General features: G+C 37.0%; 1 protein-coding gene across 1 annotated transcript in view; it reads left to right on the top strand.

Moving 5' to 3' along the window:
* The window catches only part of DACH2 (dachshund family transcription factor 2), a 389,866-nt gene that overhangs the window by 105,900 nt on the left and 264,305 nt on the right, over positions 1 to 19,661 (top strand). Inside the window, exon 2 of the mRNA XM_054566642.1 lies at positions 14,352 to 14,390. Within this exon, the coding sequence (XP_054422617.1) occupies positions 14,352 to 14,390 (39 nt within the window). The remainder of the gene's footprint in view (positions 1 to 14,351; positions 14,391 to 19,661) is intronic.

Below are 19,661 nucleotides of genomic sequence, written 5' to 3'. Positions count from 1 at the left end.
ATAAGCCTGTTGAAATCTCATTTCATCAATACACAGGTAGTTTATGAATATAGATTTAGGAAGGCACTACAGGTAAGTACACATGTAAGACCACCGATTATGATGAACGTGGACATGCGCACATTTCCAGAGAGAAGCAAGGTCACGGCATCTAATTGTTATATCCCATTGGGTGTCTTTATCTTAGTTGAAGACTGTCTCATGCACAGGAAGACTCTGGGAAAAAATCGAATCAGACCCTTATCATTTTGGAATGTTGTTAAAATTGACATGCTTTGCTTATGAGTGATGTTACGTCTTATTTTTCTTGACTTAGCACGGTAGATCTATGCTTTGTGATATTGCCTTAAATGTGAAACTTTTTAATCTTGAGTATTAGAAGTGCACTTATGGGGTGAGGATAATAAAACCTCAAACCATTATTGTGAATGGCGTCACTGAAGCTTAATTCAGCTGTGAAGGGGTATGCAAACTCAGTTGGAATTTTTTTTTTTTTTAGGCTAAACATCCCAACTCTTTTTGTATTGCCTAAAATGTTCTCTTGAGAACTTTGGTTTATAAAACCATTTACCTATTGTTTCTAGTCAATTACCATGGAATTGCCTGTAAAATTATAATCTAATAAGGTAAAAAGGTATTTCATTTTTTATGCCACTTCTGTACTATTATCAGTGCATTTAATGTTTTTAGAGAATCATTTGTTCAGTCCTATACATTATTGTTACAAAATTCATGTATGTTTATTATTATTTTTTAAATTTGTGGCAAGGAAAACTGTATATTTTTAGTACATTTTAGATTTTGGAGGGGGAGGAAATATTTTCATTTTGTGAAATCAAATTAAACCGTTTTCTTCAAAATGGAATGAAGGAAATGCTTCCTTAGTAAGGTGAGTATAAAATATATTAGTTTCTGTGAAACTGAGAATTTGGACTTTGTTTAAAGAAGCAATCCCATCTTTAACATTTTTGTCATTATAAACGCAGCTCTGTTCGAATAAGCTTCAAACCCTAGTCTCGTAACTCTTTAAAAAAATTATTTATGATGTATGCATTTATTTTCTTTATTTTTTTCCTTTTTATTGAATTAACTGGGGTGACACTGGTTCACAAAATTATATAGGTTTCAGGCACACAGTTCCGCAGCACGTCATCTACGTGCTGTATTGTGTGCTCACCACCCCAAGCCAAGTCTCCTCCCATTGCCATTTATCCCCCTTTACCCTCCTCCGGCAGTCACCACACTATTGTCCGTGTTCACGAGTCTTTTCTCTGTTTTCCTTTTTTGCTGAACCCTTCCAGGCCCCCGCCATCTCCCCAAAGCCTGACAGCTGTCAGCCTGCTCTCTATCTGTGAGTCTGTCCCTGTTTTGCTTGTTAGTTTATTTTGCTCACTAGAGTCCACATAGGAATGAAATCGTATGGTAGTTGTCTCTCTCTGACTGGCTTATTTCACTTAGCGTAATGTTCTCCAGGGCCATCCATGCTGTCCCAAAGGCTATGGTTTTCTTCATTTTAAGGCCAAATAGTATTCCATTGTATAAATGGACCACAGTTTTTTTATCCACTCATCTACTGATAGACACACATACAGCTTCCATAGTTTGGCTATTGTAAATAATCCTAAATGAACATAGGTGTACATAAGTTCTTTTGAATTAGCGTTTTGGATTTCTTCAGATATATTCCTAGCAGTGGGATCGCTGGGTCAAATGGCAGTTGCATCTTTAATTTTTTGAGGTATCTCCACACTGCTTTCCACAGCGGCTGCCCCAGCCTGCATTCCCACCCACAGTGCACGTGGGTTCCCCTTTCTCCACATCCTCGCCAGCACTTGTCATTTGTAGATTTATTGATGGTGGCCATTCTGACAAGTGTGAGGTGATAGCTCATTGTGGTTTTAATTTGCATCTCTCTGTTGATTAGTGACATTGAGCATCTTTTTATATTGTCTGTTGGCCATCTGTAGGTCCTCTTTGGAGAAGTATCCATTTTTTAATTGGATTATTTGATTTTTTTTTTGGTGTTCAGTTGTATAAGTTCTTTTTTTTAATTGTTCAAATATATTTGTGTTCATTTGCCTGCCACTACTTTCCCCTGCCCCATCCACCCCCACTTCCCACCTTCAATCCTTCCCCACTTTGGCTTTATGGATGTATCATTGACACATATGTTCTCCTATTCAGTGGGTTATCTTTTCATTTTGTTGATGGTTTTCTTTGCTGTGCAAAAATTTTTAGTTTGATGTAGTCTCATTTGTTTCTTTTTTCTTTTGTTTCCCTTGCCCAAGGAGATATATTGGAAAAAAATGCTGCTATGAGAGATGTCCGAGATTTTACTGCCTATGTTTTCTTCTAGGGTTTTTATGGTTTCAAGTCTAACTTCTAAGTCTTGAATCCATTTTGAGTTTATTCTTCTGTATGGTGTATGGAGGTGCTCTAGTTTCATTTTTTTTACATGTGTCTGTCAAGTTTTCCCAACACCTTTTATTGATTAGACTATCTTTACCTCATTGTAGGTTTTTGACTCCTTTGTTGTCAAATATTAATGGTCTATGAGGGCATTGGTTCATTTCTGGGCTCTCTATTCTGTTTCATTGATCCATATGTGTGTTTTTATGCCAGCACCATGCTGTTTTGATTGCTACGGCCTTGTAGTGTATTTTGATGTAAGGTAGGCTGATTCCTCCAGCTTTGTTCTTCTTTCTCAAGATTGCTGTGGCTATTCAGGGTCTTTTGTGGTTCCATATAGAGTTTTGGAATTTTTTTTTCTACTCTGTGAAATACACCATTGGTATCTTGATGGGATTTGCATTGAAACTACAGATTGCTTTGCGTTTTATTGACATTTTAATGATGTTAATTCTTTTCACACATGAACTCAGTATATACTTCTCCTTGCTTGTATATTCCTCAGTTTCTTTCTTCAGTGTCTTATAATTTTTTGAGTACAGGTCTTTTACATCCTTGGTTAAATTTATTTGTAGGTATTGTATTCTTTTTGAAGCAATTGTGAATGGGGTTGTTCTCCTTTCTGATTGTTAATTATTGGCATATAAATATGCAACTGATTTCTGGATATTTATTTTGTATCCTGCTACTTTACTGAATTGATTTATTAGTTCTGGTAGTTTTTTGGTGGAATCTTTAGGGTCTACTATATATAGTATCATGTCATCTGAAAATAATGACAGTTGTACTTCTTCCTTTCCAATTTTAAACCCTTTTACTTCTTCTTCTCAATGAAACCAAAGACTGGTTCTTGGAAAAGATAAAAAAGATTGACAAATCTGTAACCAAACTCATCAAGAAAAAAAAGAGAGGGCCCAAATAATAAAATCATAAATGAAAGAGGGGAAGTAATAGCTGACAGTAAAGAAATACAAAGATTGTAAAAAAATGTTGTGAACAACTGTATCCCAACAAATTACACAATGTGGTCAAAATGGAACCATAGAATCTTCCTAGAAACATACAATCTCCCAAAATTGAATCAGGAAGAATCAGAGCACCTGAATAGGCAGATTACAACTAGTGATATTGAAGCAGTAATCAAAAAAACTGCCAATTAACAAAATTCCTGAACTGCATGGCTTTGCAGGTTAATTTTACCAAACATTCAAAGAGGAACTAACATCTGTCCTTCTCAAACTATTCCAAAAAATTCAAGGGCAGGAAGTTACCCAAGCTCATTTACGAGGCCTACATTATCCTAATTCCAAAACCAGGTAAAGACTCTACAAAGATAGAAAATTATAGGGCAATATCCCCAATGAACATAGACGCTTAAATCCTCAACAAAATATTAGCAAACCATATTCAGCAATACCTCATAAAGGTCATACACCATGATCAAGTGAGATTTATTCCAGTAATGCAAGGTTGGCACAATGTCCACAAATCAATAAATGTGATATGCCACATAAAATGAAGGATAAAGACCACAAGATCATGTCAATAGATGGAGAGAAAGCATTTGATAAAAACCAGCGCCCATTTATGGTAAAAACTCTCAGCAAAATAGGAATAGAAGGGACATACCTCAATGTAATAAAGGCCATACATTACAAACCCACTGCCAGCGTCCTACTCAATGGGCAAACGCTAAAGTGTTCCTCTTAAGATCAGGAACAAGACAGGGATGTCCACTTTCACCTGTCTTATTCAACATCATGCTGGAAGTACTAGCTGACACCATTGATTGAAGAGACGTTTTTTTTCTCCACTTTATATTTTTGCCTCCTTTGTCGTAGATTACATGACCATATAAGCGTGAGTTTATTTCTGGGCTCTGTAGTTTGTTCCATTGATTTGTGTGTCTGCTTTTTCTCTCACTACCATACTGTTTTGGTTTGTTTAGCTTGGTAGTATAGTTTGAAATCAGGAAGCATGATAACTCTAGGTTTCGTTTTCTTTCTTGATATTGCTTTGGCTATTTGGGGTCTTTGTGATTTCATAAAAATTTTAGGATTTCTAGTTCTGTGGAAAATGCCATCACTATTTTGATAGCGATGGCATTTCATCTATCGGTTACTTTATGTAGCATGGATATTTTAACAATATTAATTCTTTCAATTAATGATTATGATATATATTTCCATTTGTTTGTGTCATCTTCAGTTTCTTTCATTAATGTCTTATAGTTTTCAAAGGACAGATATTTCAGCTCCTTGCTTAAATTTATTCCTACTCCCTGGCCTGGTAGCTCAGTTGATTAGAGCATTGTCTGGATACTCTAAGGTTGCAGGTTCAATCCCCTGTCAGGGCACATGCAAGTATCAACCAATAAAGGCATAAATAAGTGGAAGAACAAATCAGTGTTTCTCTTTCTCTTTTTCTCTCTCTCATCCCCTCTCTCTCTCTAAAATCAATAAAATAAAAATATCTCTAGGCATTTTAATCTTGTTGAAATTTTAAATGAGATTGTTTTCTTAATTTGTCATTCTGTTACTTCATTATTGGTAGATAGATACAGAACAGATTTGTGTACATTAATTTTGTGTCCTACAAGTTTTCTGAGTTCATTTATTCTAAAACTTTTTTTCTTGAGTCTTAGTATTTTCTATGTAAAGTATCATGACATCTGCAAACAGTGACAATTTTATCTCTCCTTTTTCAATTTGGATGCATTTTATTTCTTTTTCTTTCCTTATTGCTGTGGTTGGGATTTCCGTCACTATGTTGTATAAAGTCGATGAGATCGAGCATCCTTACTTTTGTTCCTGATCTTAAAGGAAAGGCTTTCTGCTTTTCACCATTGAGTATAATATCATCTGTGAGCTTGTCATATATGACTTTTATTGTTTTGGATACATTCCCACTCTACTCACTTTGTTGAGAGTTTTAATTTTCAGTGGATGTTGAATTTTGTCAAGTGCTTTTTGTGCATCTATTGGGATGATCATATGACTGTTATCATTCATTTTGGTGAAGTCATATATCACATTCATTTACCTGTATTGAAATATCAGAGCATCCATGGAATAAAATTCACTTGATCATGGTGTATGATCTTTTAAATATGTTGTTGAATTTGGTTTGCCAATATTTTATTGAGGGTTTTTTTTTGTATCTATGTGTGTCAGGGCTATTGACATAGAATTTTTCTGTTTCTGGAGTGTGTTTGTCTCATGATGATCACCCTTCTTACAACTCCATGGTTAGCATTAAAATATTTTCATCCTGAAAGGTCTGTTGATATTGTTATGTTACAAGGTGGGGAGGTAAATTTCTATATGCCGCGCCAAAGTGCCTTTCCTAACCCCAGCTTAATCCTAACGTTTAAGCAGTCATCAAATTTATATTTTAACTCATTTTTCAAAGTTTTCTGTGAAGACAGCTTGCTTCTGTTGGGTTGGCCAAGAAGTTTGTTTGTTTGTTTTTCCGTTAGGGGGCTCTAGTAGCACTCCACTGTCTTTAACTTCATTCAAAACAATTTTGTCAGATTGTATTGTGACAGCTGTCATATCAGTGTGCACTGAAAAAAAAAATCAAAATTGGTGAATTTTTGTATCACCATTTTAATATTGAAGATGGAGGAAAATATGCAACATTTTCAGCATATTTGCAGAAAAAGATTTGTGCAGTGCACAGAGAAGATGCTGTGGCTGATTGAGTGTGTCAAAAGTGGTTTATGAAGTTTTGTGCTGGAGATTTCTCACTGGACAATGCTCCACAGTCGAGTAGACCAGTTGAAGTCGATAGTAATTAAATTGAGACATTAACTAAGAGTCAACATTATATGACATGGGAGATAGCCAACATACTCAAAATATCCAAATCAATTAAATTATTGGTGAAATTGAAAAACATGTCTTTTATTTTACAGAAGAAAACATATACTTTTTTGGACAACCCAGTATTTAATAGTAAATGTACATTATTGCTTTCTTTAGTCTGTTATCCTTTTAGCCAGAGACAAAAATTAAAATTTTAACAATGACCATTAATTATAAAATTACCCTATTCCCTGAAAAGGTTCAGAAAAATTATATGATCTGCTATTTAGTATTTTGTTTATCTGGATGGATTACATATACATTTATATGTAGGTTTGCATTCTACACAGATATTATGTTCATCAGATGAAATGTTTGAACTGCAATAGTATTGGAAGGATCAAAAGAAGCACTTTGATTAGCGCAAATGAATTTTGTTTTCTACAGTTAAAAAAATTATCCTTTTGTCACACATGGTTTTTATGATTTTTATTTTAGCACTCAAAGGTTATTGAAATGAGACATTAGTTTCTTTTCTATTGAAGGCATTTAAAGGAAATGATGCTTTTAAAAGAAAACGGAGGCTTTGAACACCTTAAGGTCTCCTCCCATCCCTAAAATGCTTTATAATTTGTGTGTAAAAAATTTAAGATCTGTCTGCTTTTTTGGTGTGACATTGCTTTGATTTTCTCAGTTTTGTTTTCTGAAGAGTGTCATAGGTAAACGGTGAGTGGGAGGTAATAAGGACATACTATGTGGTTTGTTGGCTTCTACGAAGGCACCTTCAGAAATAACTGGGTGGTCTTTCATTGCCACTTGATGTGATTTTTAGGCGGAAGCTCTCACAGGTACAAAGACATTCCTCCAGATGAGATGGGAACTAGAAGACTAAGGCGTTCCGAATAAGAAGAGTAACAGCCTAAAGACCTCATACAGGATTGCTTCAGCGGGATGTCAAAAATTCCAACTCTGCTCCTAAGGACTTCCATAGTATTTGTCAAAATCTGGGGAATAATAAACTTAATAAGGAAGTAAAAATTAATTTTAAGCTTCTATTAAAAAGCAATATTTCATTGCATCAGATATGTGATATAAGACCTGGAAGGAGTTAGCTTCATCTTGACATTTACATTTGAAATGAAAGCCATCAGCTCAAATACTTTCTCTCACACGCATCTTCGAAAGACTTTAATAATGCTTTATTATCAAGGATTTTGTTATCAAGGAGGTGTTTGGAAGTTCGGTTTGGCTGCTTTCGAAGACCCCTAGCTTAGTGAGGGAGATGAACATACGACAAACAGAACAAAGGGACAAAGGGACAAAGTATCCAAGTGCTGTGCGAGTAAAGAGAAAGTAGCCATAATTCAGTTGATGTGTTTTAAAAAATAAAAAAAAAATAATGCAACCAGGGTTAATATTAAAATTAGCATATTATTTGACCTGATTTTATTATTAAAAAGGAATATTAGTAACTTAGTCTCAGAAGAAATAAAGGCCATACATTTTCCCAGCCCTTTTAAATGTTCAATAGAGCCACTTTGTAATGAGGTGCTTTTGTGTACCTGGTCTTTTGCCAGACACTACAAAGAGATACCCATTAGTCATGGTTCTTGCTTTTAGTTGTTTAATTCCTAGAAACATACGATCTTCCAAGACTGAATCATGAAGAAACAGAAATTCTGAATAGATTGATTGCTAGTAAGGAGATTGAATCATTTAAAAAAAACCCCAAAAAACAAACCTCCCAACAAATAAAAGTCCAGACATCACTGATAAATTTTAATATCAATCCTTCTCAAACTCTTCCAAAAAAACTGAAGAAGCTGGAACAGTTCCAAACACATTTTATGGGGCCAGCATTACTATGTTTGCATTTTAAATGATAAAATCAATGGACACTCATTTCCTTTCACTTTTACCTAGAGGATGAAGTGAGATGCTACGCAGCCCTTTTCTGTGTAACTGTTAGGCAAACTATATAATTCATTCCCTCTATATAGGAATTTTCCAGACAGGAAGTCCAAAAAAAAAAAAACAAACAAACAAAAAAAAAAACACCTAACTGCCTGGAGGAGAAATGAAAGTAACAGTGTGCTTTAAAAAACAAAACAAAACAAAAACACTTATTTTTGACCGGCATACAGATTTCTAAGAAAGATCTAAAAATCTACAGGATCTATGATGAGCTTACAACATTCTTATCATCCTGCTTAGATTATTATGTTTAGTTCCAGTTACCATATTAAAAAAGAAATGTAGCATTTGAAAAGGGGAATTAGATTGACCTTAGAACTACAAGGTAGGAGCTGTGAAGACAGGATAGAATCCTGAATTTCTGTAACCTTTAAAGAGCAAGGTGGAAGAAGTTTTAATTGAAAATAAATACACTGCTATAGATAGATAGATAGATAGATAGATAGATAATGTCAACTTTGTTTTTGTTCCCATATGGATTGTTGTAAAAGAGATGTATAAATTTCAATGGAAGTGAAACTCGCTGAAACAACCATGTGCGCTCCTTGGCTTTTTCCAAGTCCATCTTTTTATAGCCTGCAATTTTGTTAGATTGTATAGAATGATGCCCTGCTATTTATTTCCTCTCTGAAGAACTTTCAGTTCTTTTCTGAAGGGTAGGAGGGATATGTCGCTTAGCTGAATACCATTGATGGGCATTGCGAGAACTATACACCTCGGAAGTGGCAGCTAAGCGCCAATAACCACCAACTTCCTCCAAGGAATGTCAATTTAATCTACCCATGTTTTTTAGCAGGTTGTTGGCAATTTAGGAACCAGAGAACCATAGGACATTTGAGTTATCATGGGTTACAGAATTCAGTTTGTCCAGTCCTGGTTTTACAAATGAGTACAGTGGGGTCTAGAGAGGGGAAGTCACATGCTTGCGGTCACATGGCTAGTTAGTTGTGTAGCTTGGGACTAACGCCCAAGTCCCCTTATGCCTTATTCAGGCTTCTGTCTGAATGGGTGGTTGTTTGAAAATTCATCTGTAACTTGGTTTCATGGAACTGGGCAGATAACTTTTCATGCACAAACTCATAAGCTCAGAGGTCTCCTTTGCTCCATATTGTCATTTGTTACCATGTGAATTTAAGCTTGAAGTCACATTGATGCCAGTTTTAGACTTTCTGTTGCACATGTTCCTTCCTTTTGATTGTCATGCCGGGGATATTTGAGGATATTGCGCTCATTTCCTACCTGGTCTCACTTCCACGCTGTCTTGGAACAATTCCTTCTGCTCATTCTGTCAGTTTTTACTTCCCCAGTCATTCTCCTCCTCTTTCTGTGTTTGTGCTCCCAAACCTCGCTATCCCTCCAGACACATTCACATTTAATCTCTTCCATTAGGACTTCACTGCGCACTCCAGGTAGAAGTGATACTTTCATCTAAATTCTTAGAACTGTTAGTTTCTATCATCCACGCATTGAACATTCATTTATCAAACTTCTCAAAATTTTTAATTGTTTTTTAGAGAGACAAGAAGGAGAAAGAGAGAGAGAGAGAGAGAGAGATCAACTTGCTATTCCACTTATTTATGCATTCATTTGTTGCTTCTTGTATGTGCCCTGACCAGGGACCGAACCCACAACCTTGGTGTATAGGGATGATGCTGTAAGCAACTGAGCTACCCGGCCCGGGCTATCAGATAGTTTCGAGTGCTCACTCTGTGCCAGGGAATCATGTGGCATTTATCACTCAGCGCCTTTTGGTGTAACAACATATGACCATGATTGATCCTTTCAGATTGTAACATTCTGATATCAGGGGCCGCGCCTGAAGATATTTGTTTTCTCCATAACTGATAGCAAAGAGCCTTTTGTACATAGCTGAGGTCTGTAAGCATTTGTAGACTAAATATTGAATTAATAATCTGCTCTCATACAATGAAGAGAAAAATGAAGCCTCTGTGGGATCAGTGTACAAACTGTTAAATATCAATTATAATGTTTGAAGAGCTGCCTTTAACTCTTAAAGACGTTGGTTTATTACACATCATAAAAGTGACGAGATGACCAAGGAAAACAGGCACCAAGAAAAAAGGGTGTTTCAGTCATATTTAAGAGGTAAAGATGGTTAACAACAAAAAGTGGAAGAACAGCGAAGCAGGTTAAAAGCGCTTCAGTCTCAGTTCCTACAGACATCCCAGTGGGACAATGTTTCAAACCCACTTTTGCACAACAGAGAAGTTGTGCTTTATTAGTTAACAAAGAAAAAGGCTCTGCTTACTGTAAAACTGTAACAGTAAGGCGTTGTTATTTAACATGTAAGCGAACCACATGGAGTGCTTCAAAAGGTGATCATTTGCACTTTTAAGTATCTGCCTCTGGTATCTTAATTGGCGAAGGACATGCCTTTTATGTCATTTTATTTTACGACAGTAGGGTGAACAGAGGGATTTAAGAGACTTTCAAATAAATAACCCTCGTCCTTCCCACTTGTGTGTCTAGGCCTTCGCTCTGAGCATGCTTAATTGTGTTCATCTGCGGCTAGACGAAACCAGATACGAATTGCCAGGACAATCAATTGGCAGATGAACTCATTTTGTTAGAAACAGCTTTGTTGTGTTCTGCTTACAGAACCACGTTGCTCATCTAATTTAAGCTTCATTGAACAAATAAGCCAAATGGTAGGAAAAGTTAAGGGATAATTAAAATAAAGTTTAGAACAGTCTTTCTCTCCATGAACAACTTTATAATAAATGTACATATTTTTTTACCCATCTACAATGAAGCGTATCTGATGTCACCAACGAAGATTGGTCTTATGATATTTCTCACCAACGTTAGCTACACAGAGAAAGTTTCTTCAAATTCTAAAAGACAGTGGATGTCCTTATGCAAATTAAGCACCTACTCTGTGCCATCCCTGTTAGCTTTTGGGGTGCAAGAGTGAACGAGAACCTTACTCTTTCGTGGAGACTGCATTTTCAGAGGGAAGGTAGATTTACATCAAGTAAATCGATCAGATATACGCGCATTGTTATAAATGATATGAAGGAAACATGGGTGTAATCAGCCACTGAGAATTGGAGGCTGCCACTAAGTTCTCTACCGAGGCACTATATATACTAGCTAGGATGTCGGCCAATTTACTATCATTTGAATGTGATATCAAACCATCAAAGGCAAAGCTATCATTTGTAAAAGCTGGTAAAGCAGTGACTGTGCCCAGCCTCTAAAGGGCTTTACTGTTTCACTTGATCTGCCACATTTCCTGAGTGTTTTCTGTGAGCCATTCTGAAAACCCATCAGCAAGACGTGATCATCAATGGGAAGACTTGAAATATCATGGGTGTAATAAGAGTTTTTAAAAATCCCCTACAAAAAGTTGTTTAGGCTGCCTCTTCCTTACAGGTCAAAGGATAGCATTGAAAAGGTGACTCATGGTGCTTTGGCCAAGCCCACAAACATGGGTAGAAAGACTGTAATATCGTGGCCCTGGCTGGCGTGGCTCAGTGGATTGAGTGCTGGCTTGCAAGTCAAAGAGTCGCAGGTTCAATTCCCAGTCAGGGCACAAGCCTGGGTTGCAGGCCAGGCCCCGAGTTGAGGGTGCATGAGAGGCAACCAAACATAGATGCTTCTCTCCCTCTCTTTCTCCCTGCCTTCCCGTCTCTCTAAAAAAATAAATAAAATCTTTAAAAAAAAAAAAAAGAAGAAATATTGTGGCCAAACATACCCATGACATTCGGCGATTTAAATTTTATGAAGGTTTTGTGAAATTTTACTGTTTTTTTAATTGAATCTATTTTTATGTAACACAATTTGCTTTAGATGCTTTTCTGTGTGTGACAAAATAGTAAAATGGTGTCAACCTCGAGGGGCAAAGGCTTGTTTTTCCTCATTGAAGAAAGTAGGGGAGAGCAATGAGGAAAAAGGTGGGGCAACTGTAACCGAACAACAATAAATAAATTTTAAAGAAAGAGTGCACAGGACTTTTCGGATAGATAAACAATCTAGCACTTTTAGTTCCCATTGTCTTTGGGCCAAGTGATTCATGTTTGAGTTAATCATACCCGCACACATGAAAATAATGACCAAACAACTCAAATTCCTACTGGAACCAAGGAGATCACATGAATTCATCTGGAGGGTTACGTGTATGATCACAGGAAGTGAGGGGCCCTGTAGGAAGCAGAAGCGTGTGCACTTTCTCTGTGGGGAGACGTTGCTTCTCTGTACTTCATCTAGTTCTCCTGAGCCAGTGAGTAGGCGGGACAAGTGTTTTCAGATCTTCCTTTTTCATTACAGAACCTCCTAGAAATTCAGATTTTATGTAAAATTTTCATACTTTCAAAGTCCTGGGCAGACCAAACATTGTATGTGGTGGGCACAGAAAAGAGTGGCACTTTCCTGAAGTTCTTTATTGTTCTGTTGGAAATTTATTGGAATAGATCATCTCAAAGTTTGACTATCTTTTTTTAAAAAAGATTTTTATTTATTTTTAGAGAGACGGGAAGGGAGGGAGAAAGAGAGGGAGAGAAACATCCATGTGGGGTTGCCTCTCGCGCGCTCCCTGCTGGGGACCTGGCCTGCAACCCAGGCCTGTGCCCTGACTGGGAATCGAACTGGCGACCCTTTGGTTCGCAGGTTGGCGCTCAATCCACTGAGCCACATCAGCCAGGGCAGTTGACTGTATATTTAAAATATTCTGTTTTAGGTAATTCCCCTGTGTGAAAAATTAATGAAAAGTAGCACTCTATATAGTTAGTTACCTTTACATCAGAGGTAGGGCATACTATGGGAGATTTGATAGTGGGTTTTAATTTATCTTCAAAAGGACTAAAATACTTCAATCTAATGAGTCTGTGGTTAAGAAAGTAAAGACAAGCATTGACTTGGTAGGTGTGAGTATATTCCGCTTTAAGAAAGTGTCATTTCAAAACAGGTTGGGTGAGCGAACTATTGTCTAAAGCAAAATCCAATAGTTCTGTCAGTCAAGTGACAGAAGACAAAAGTAGGGGAAATAACGGCTCATCCGCTTTCACTCCCGCCTTCTTTCCCCAGCAGCCCGAAATACATGTTTGCATTTGTGGTTTATTTAGAAATCTTTCTACAGACCTTCAAGCAGGGAAGCCGTTGCCTTTCAGAAAGCAAACAAAAACCCTGAAAGGAGACTTTCAACCAAAAGGCTATTAGAACAAAAGATTGTAAAAGGGTGATGAGCCACCCATATATATTCGTACTGGGCATTGTAAGGAGGTGCCCCTTTCTGTCCTGATAGGTGCACTAAGGTTCCTTACAGGTGTTTCGAGCTCGGCATTTCAGATTTCATTGTTCTCAATTAAAGGGCTTGGCAACGCTGGAAAACGTGCTATTAGAAAGAATGGTTGTTCTGTTAACTAAACTAATTATGGTTTTTTACTGATTTCTTTTGTATGTGCTCAACTTATTTTGTATGGACGTGTGGATGGCTGTATGTGTGTGCGCGCATGTGTGTTTGCGTGTACGCGTGCGCGTGTGCGACCCTTTGGAGGAAGAAGAAAGATAGCTCAGTGTTCCCACGGAAATAAGTATAGTGTAAGCTCAGCGGTTAATGGCTCCACGTTTAGAAAATTAAGGCATAACATTCCTATTGGCTTACTTTCATCATCCTGTTGGCCAAAAAAAAAAAAAAAAAAAAAAAGCGATAAAAAAATCTGGAAGGGGATTTATATTGCCTTTAACAAGTATCGGACTACCTAATGGGATGGGAAGAAGGCTCTTGAGAGAAAGGGAAAAAGACATCATATTGCTGAATCTTTTTTGGAATTGTGACGACCCGAGGCCATTTTCTTCAACAGAAATCTATAACCTTATTTTCTTGCCTTCATATATGGAAAAGCCCTAAACCACGTGACATTTCACATTATTCCTTACTCAGTGTGGATTAGACCGGAAATAGAATAACATTGTCCACGTATTTAAAATACCCTTGAGTAGCAATTCAGGCTTTCCTACCTTCTCTGTGCTCTTCCCTGCTGCTGTTTCATTGTGTGTGACCTATCTGAAAGTTCTGAAAAAATTTAAGAAGATTTTTTTTTTGTGAAATATAATAAAGCCTTGATTAATTGGAAGCTAACTAACCAGAACTCTCAATTAACCAGTTTTATTTATTTATTTTTTGCTACACTCTCCTTTTAGAAGGAAGAGGCAAATGACAAGAAAACAAGCTGTTAACAGGTATTTATGTATTTATTTTTTAAAAATCAACTTCCTGGGAATGTCCTGGAGCCTGTACAGACTCAGCCCAACTTCAATAATTTGGTTACCTGTACTTTGCTTACTAAGGTAGGAAAGTAGAGCCATTTAAAAATTTCAGCAGCAAGTGTTGAATCGTCCTTAATTGTCAGTTAAAAATTCAGCAGGAAATCCAAATAGCGAATTTGAACCCGTCTACCCATTTGAGGCTCTAGCTAGTTGGGGTTTCCCCCAATTCACTCTTGCCATTTAGTGACCTTTCGTATCTATTCACTGGGAATGGATCCCAGAACTGGGCGGGGGGAGGTGACTTCCAGCCCCAGGGAGCGAGCCCTCCCCTGGGAGTTACAGCAGAAAGGCCACAGAGTGGGGAGGGGACTGAGTGAGGTCACTGATGTAGGAACCTTGACATCTATGTAAAAGGATGCGAAAGTAATTCACCCACCCCGGGGCTCTGAAATACTTAGGAAGGTACATTCACTTTTGCAGGGCACCACGGGCTATTAAGTGTGCTACAGTGTTAATTTGGGAGAAACCCACAGTTCTTCCGACTTTGGGAGTTGTTCTAAGCATTAAGCATCGATATATTTTGTAGGTGTGCTAGTGGTTCTAAAATATGTGAAAGTATTGTCCTTGTGATAATGCTTTTTTTAAAAATATCTGAAAGTCTAAGAAGATTTATGCTTGAAACTTCCTAAAATATCTATGTCCATTGCAGTTCAATTGCAATCAGAGATAGTATATTGCTTCAGGTCTTACACCTTTGAGGTTGGAATGGGGCAAAATTGGGCAGCACCTCAGAGAGGCGAAGGGGAAGGAGAGTAACCCGTAACACTCAAGTGTGTTTTGATACTGCCTGGGCATGGCGCTCCCTCTTCTCTGCACACGCCCTTTGCCTTTCGCCTTCCTCTGGGCTGTGGGGGAGATAGGGACCGGTCTATATGATTTATCCTGGGTTTTCAACATAGAAAATGGAAATCACAATGGTGATGTTTCCAATATCTGGGATCTAGCCTACATTAAATATTACTCTTAAATCTCATGCACACTGAATAATACCCAAGTGACCTGAACCAGTGGATGTGCCTCCTTAAGTGCCAAATTGTTTTGTTAGACTGTGACTTCAACGCTGAGCAGACGGGGACCCGCTAGATTTCATTAATGAGGGATTTTTCACTGAAAAACTTTAAATGGATTGAGTTTTGCATTTGAGATCTGAGATATTGAAAATAAGTGTTTTTGATTTTATGTGAATGAAATGGAATTCAGGCCTTGAAATGGACTTTTTATTTTCTGAGGGAAATGCCATGCAAATTATTGCCAACTTTTCACTTTTAATTAAACATAACAATAGTTTATAACTGTATATATTTATTTCTAGATTAATCATGATTCACCTTACATTACAGAATGAGTTTTTACATTTGCGGTAATGCGAGGAAAACAAGGAAATGTTTTTGGAAGTGTATGTACCTATTCATTCCAAGAAACTACAGTGGAACTGGGGCAATAGGGAGTAGTGGAGACTCCGGTGACACTTTCCAAATGTGGCAGCCATTACTCAGCTCAGCTGATTGCTACCAGGTGGGAATGCAGGCCCCGTCTTGTTAAGATCTGATTTTTGAAGAGAAGTCAGGAAACCAGATTTTTACGTGAAATTCACCTAATTCTTAACTGTTGGTAACTAACTCAATAAAAAGAAAAAGAAAAGCAACACGATGCAGGCAAAACAAAAGCCATCTGTGGGCTGGATCCAGCCCACGGGCTATCAGTTGGCTACTTCTGCTTTAAATTGTAAATCCTCTAGATAACGCAGTTTAAAAAAAAAAATCACAGTATATTATAAAGGCACCCAAAGATCTTGATGGCGGAAAATTCCTATAAAGTAAATAAATTAGAAGTGGAGCGCTTGTAAATAATTCGCCTGCTACCCCAAATAGCAATTATGCAGTTTGTGATTTTATTACCACATGGAAATAGTCAAGATACTTGTCCCTGAATGCAGTTTGAAAATTAAGGCAAAATTATGAATTTTGTGCTTTCATAGCTGTCAAGGAAGCACAGTATGAAAAAATCATCACTCCCATTCGTAAATGATGTAAGTACAGGTTCCGTCACATAACTTAATTAAACTTCCTATTGAAAGCCCAAGTAATGGTGCTTCAACAGGAAGAAAGCCATGTCTGTAGCTTATATTTTCTTTTAAATTGGCTCTTTGCCTTTAAACACTTTTCCAACTTTAGCTAGTGAAGCTCCTTTATTTTTACAAATGGTTAAAATAAGAACCGAGATAAACGTAAGTAGTTAACACAACAAAACTTCATTTGAACTTTTCATAGGCATTGGCAGAGATAAAACAAAATCAGTCCTCTGGGATTTTATGAAGAGGTAACTGACTGATCTGAGACTTTGCTTGTTTGTCTCTCCTGCCCTGTGCCTTAGCACATAATCCCGCTGCGCCAGGATGCTTTTGACATCTCTATGCCCTTTTCGTCACTGGCAATCCAAAAGCATATTTGTCTAGAAAGGAAACAATTAAATTCCAATCTCTCTAGGAAAAAAAAAAAGAAAGACCCCCCCCCCCAACTGCTAAACCTGCCTTAACGACCTGTGTGATGTGCACCATAATCTTTAGTCAGAATGGTAAGTTGACATTGTCATTTCTGACGAGAATTTTTTCGAAGACTTTTGACAAAGTGAAAAAAGGGCAAGAAAAGAATGCACAATCGCAAACACTAACTACAATATGCCCACTCTCATTTGTTGATAGGGATGAACTATATTTAAATAGATTAGCAAATTAAACTGCTCCGTAAAAACTCTTAACAACAGGAGAATCTTAGTTAATTGGTTAATTTTCAAAGGAGAGAGTTTAAAAAAAGAGTAATTATTTGATGCAGTTGGCCAGGGTTGACATATAAATAAGGCAATTCGGTATAAATTTTGGTGAGCAGCTAGTACTATTTTTGTCAGGACATTATAATATCTAACATTTTTCAAATACGATGTCCCAGGTGGTTTCCCATTTATTAGTTCATTTAACCATTATAGCGCCCCTACGAGGCAGGTGCTGTTATTGCAGTCCTTGTTTTACAGATGACAATATTGACACCCTAAGAACAGTTAAGTGACTTATCTAAGGCCTACAGATACCAGGGCCAGCCTTTGAATCAAGGCAGCCTGATTTCAACGCTCATACACTTCGGATCAATGTAGTCTTATCACCTGACAACTGGAATCATACTTATTACCAAAACGTCCTATTTAATTATATATATATAAATACAATGATATATAAATGTAATAATGTATCGAATATTTCTGACTTTTTGAAAAATGGTATTTCGGTTCCGAAATCAATTTGGTAACAAACATCATTTCTATTGTGCAATAAATTAGCAAGATGAATTATAATGTAGTTCAAGTAGAAAGAGCAGGAAATAATGAGAGACAGCTGTGGACCAATAATCAGGTCTGTGTTTTGCTACATTTGATTCATGGCTCAATTTAAAAAAGCAAAGATGTAGCTGTAAAGCATTAATGATATGGTTGACATGAATCTCCTTTCTACTCACCCTTCACTGAAATTGGTGTGTAGCATTGCTGTGACTTTTTACAATTATATTTGTGTATATGGACTACTGCTTTTGTGTTTTGAAAAATACACCTAAATGGTTTAAAACTGTACTCTCGTTTTGTAATTATTTCCACATTACATTTTTGAGATTGATCTAGGTTGATACATTTAGATCTAGCTTATTCATTTTTTAATTATCAACTACGATTTCAGTGTATGAGTATACAGTTTGATAATTCTTTCCCATATTAATGGACATTGAGGTTGTTCTCAAATTTTTGTTGTTACAAATGGTGCTGTAATAGACCTCATGTTTTCTTGTGTCCATGTGGTATAAACCTAGAGGTGAAATTGCTGAGTCGTGGGCTATGCACCAGCCGAACTTCATATTAATTAATTAATTAATTTAATTACTTAATTAAAGAGAGAAGGGGGGAGAGGGAGAAACATTGATTTGTTGTTCCACTTATGGATTCATCGGTTGAGTCTTCTATGTGCCTTGGCTGGGGATCGAACCCACAACTTTGGTGTATTGGGACAACACTCTAAAAGAGCTATTCAGCTAAGGCTGCGCTTCTTCAATAATAAGCAGTTGTTGCCAAATTTCTCTGTCTAAAGCTGTTCTGATTGACACTCCCGCTAGCATTATACAAGCGCTGCTGTTTTCACATTTTTGCCGGGACAGTAGATATTTTGAACAAAGAATTCCGTTAAATAAAAATATAATTCTTTTTATTGGTTCTCTTTCATGATTATACATACATTTGAAAGATTGGTTCTTATCACTTAGTGCATGTAACAAATTTACTGATACCATTGGTGTCATTAGCCTTCCTTTTAAAACATATACAGTTTAGATAAGCAAAAGGATACTACTTAATTTTGTATTTTCCAGGTTACAAGCCACTTTCCCATAAAGCCTCATTTGATATGAGATAGTGTAGCAGGAAGAGTTCTAGACAAAAAGTCATAAGTCCATGGACTTAACGCTGCAAGTAACTCTGTAGCTTGGGACTTCGGTTGGTGCCTCTGCAAAATTACGCTGCTGGATAAGCAGACTCTTAGACACATGCAATATCTAACCTTTGATCTGTGATACCTATTTCCCTTTTCCTTGACTCTATAATTTACTTACTGTGCATAAAACATCAAGACAAAATCGAATTTTATCAATTTGTGAAAACTGTCATAACATCCTGTGGCTTAGTTAAGATCATAAGTTTTCCTATTTATCTTTGTATTTCCCTTAATGCAAGGACAATGGACGGCAGGAAGGTGGGGCTGAAAATGGGAGGAGGATCTCAGCGTTAGAAGAACTAGATGCGTTACGTTACAAATACTAAAATACAATGGAAGCTCAACCACTTTTGTTGTGGCTTTGTGTTTCTTTTCAAGATCTTTTTATGCACATTTGAGATTCAGAAGAGAGGATATTCAGTATTTTCAGCTCACTTAAGATTTGATTCCATCAGTGCTTTTCTGGTGCTGCATATAATGGCTGCCTAGGAAGGAGGGAGGGCGCAGGTTGGCTGTTCTGTGTAATCTGTGCTTCCTTTTGGGTGATGGACGTAAGGAATAGGATATTGTGTTTGCAGAGACTTTTGACTAGAAAGATCCGGATCTTTACCCTGAGGTTTAACAAAGAGCTTGCAGGTTTTCTTAGATTCTACAGGCAC

Source organism: Pteronotus mesoamericanus, unplaced genomic scaffold (assembly GCF_021234165.1).
Source record: "Pteronotus mesoamericanus isolate MK-2021 breed Mesoamerican mustached bat unplaced genomic scaffold, CSHL_Meso_final contig_177, whole genome shotgun sequence".
NCBI classification, from domain to species: Eukaryota; Metazoa; Chordata; class Mammalia; order Chiroptera; family Mormoopidae; genus Pteronotus; species Pteronotus mesoamericanus.
Note: the sequence above shows the minus strand (reverse complement) of the source record. Positions and strands in the feature narration are given on the sequence as shown.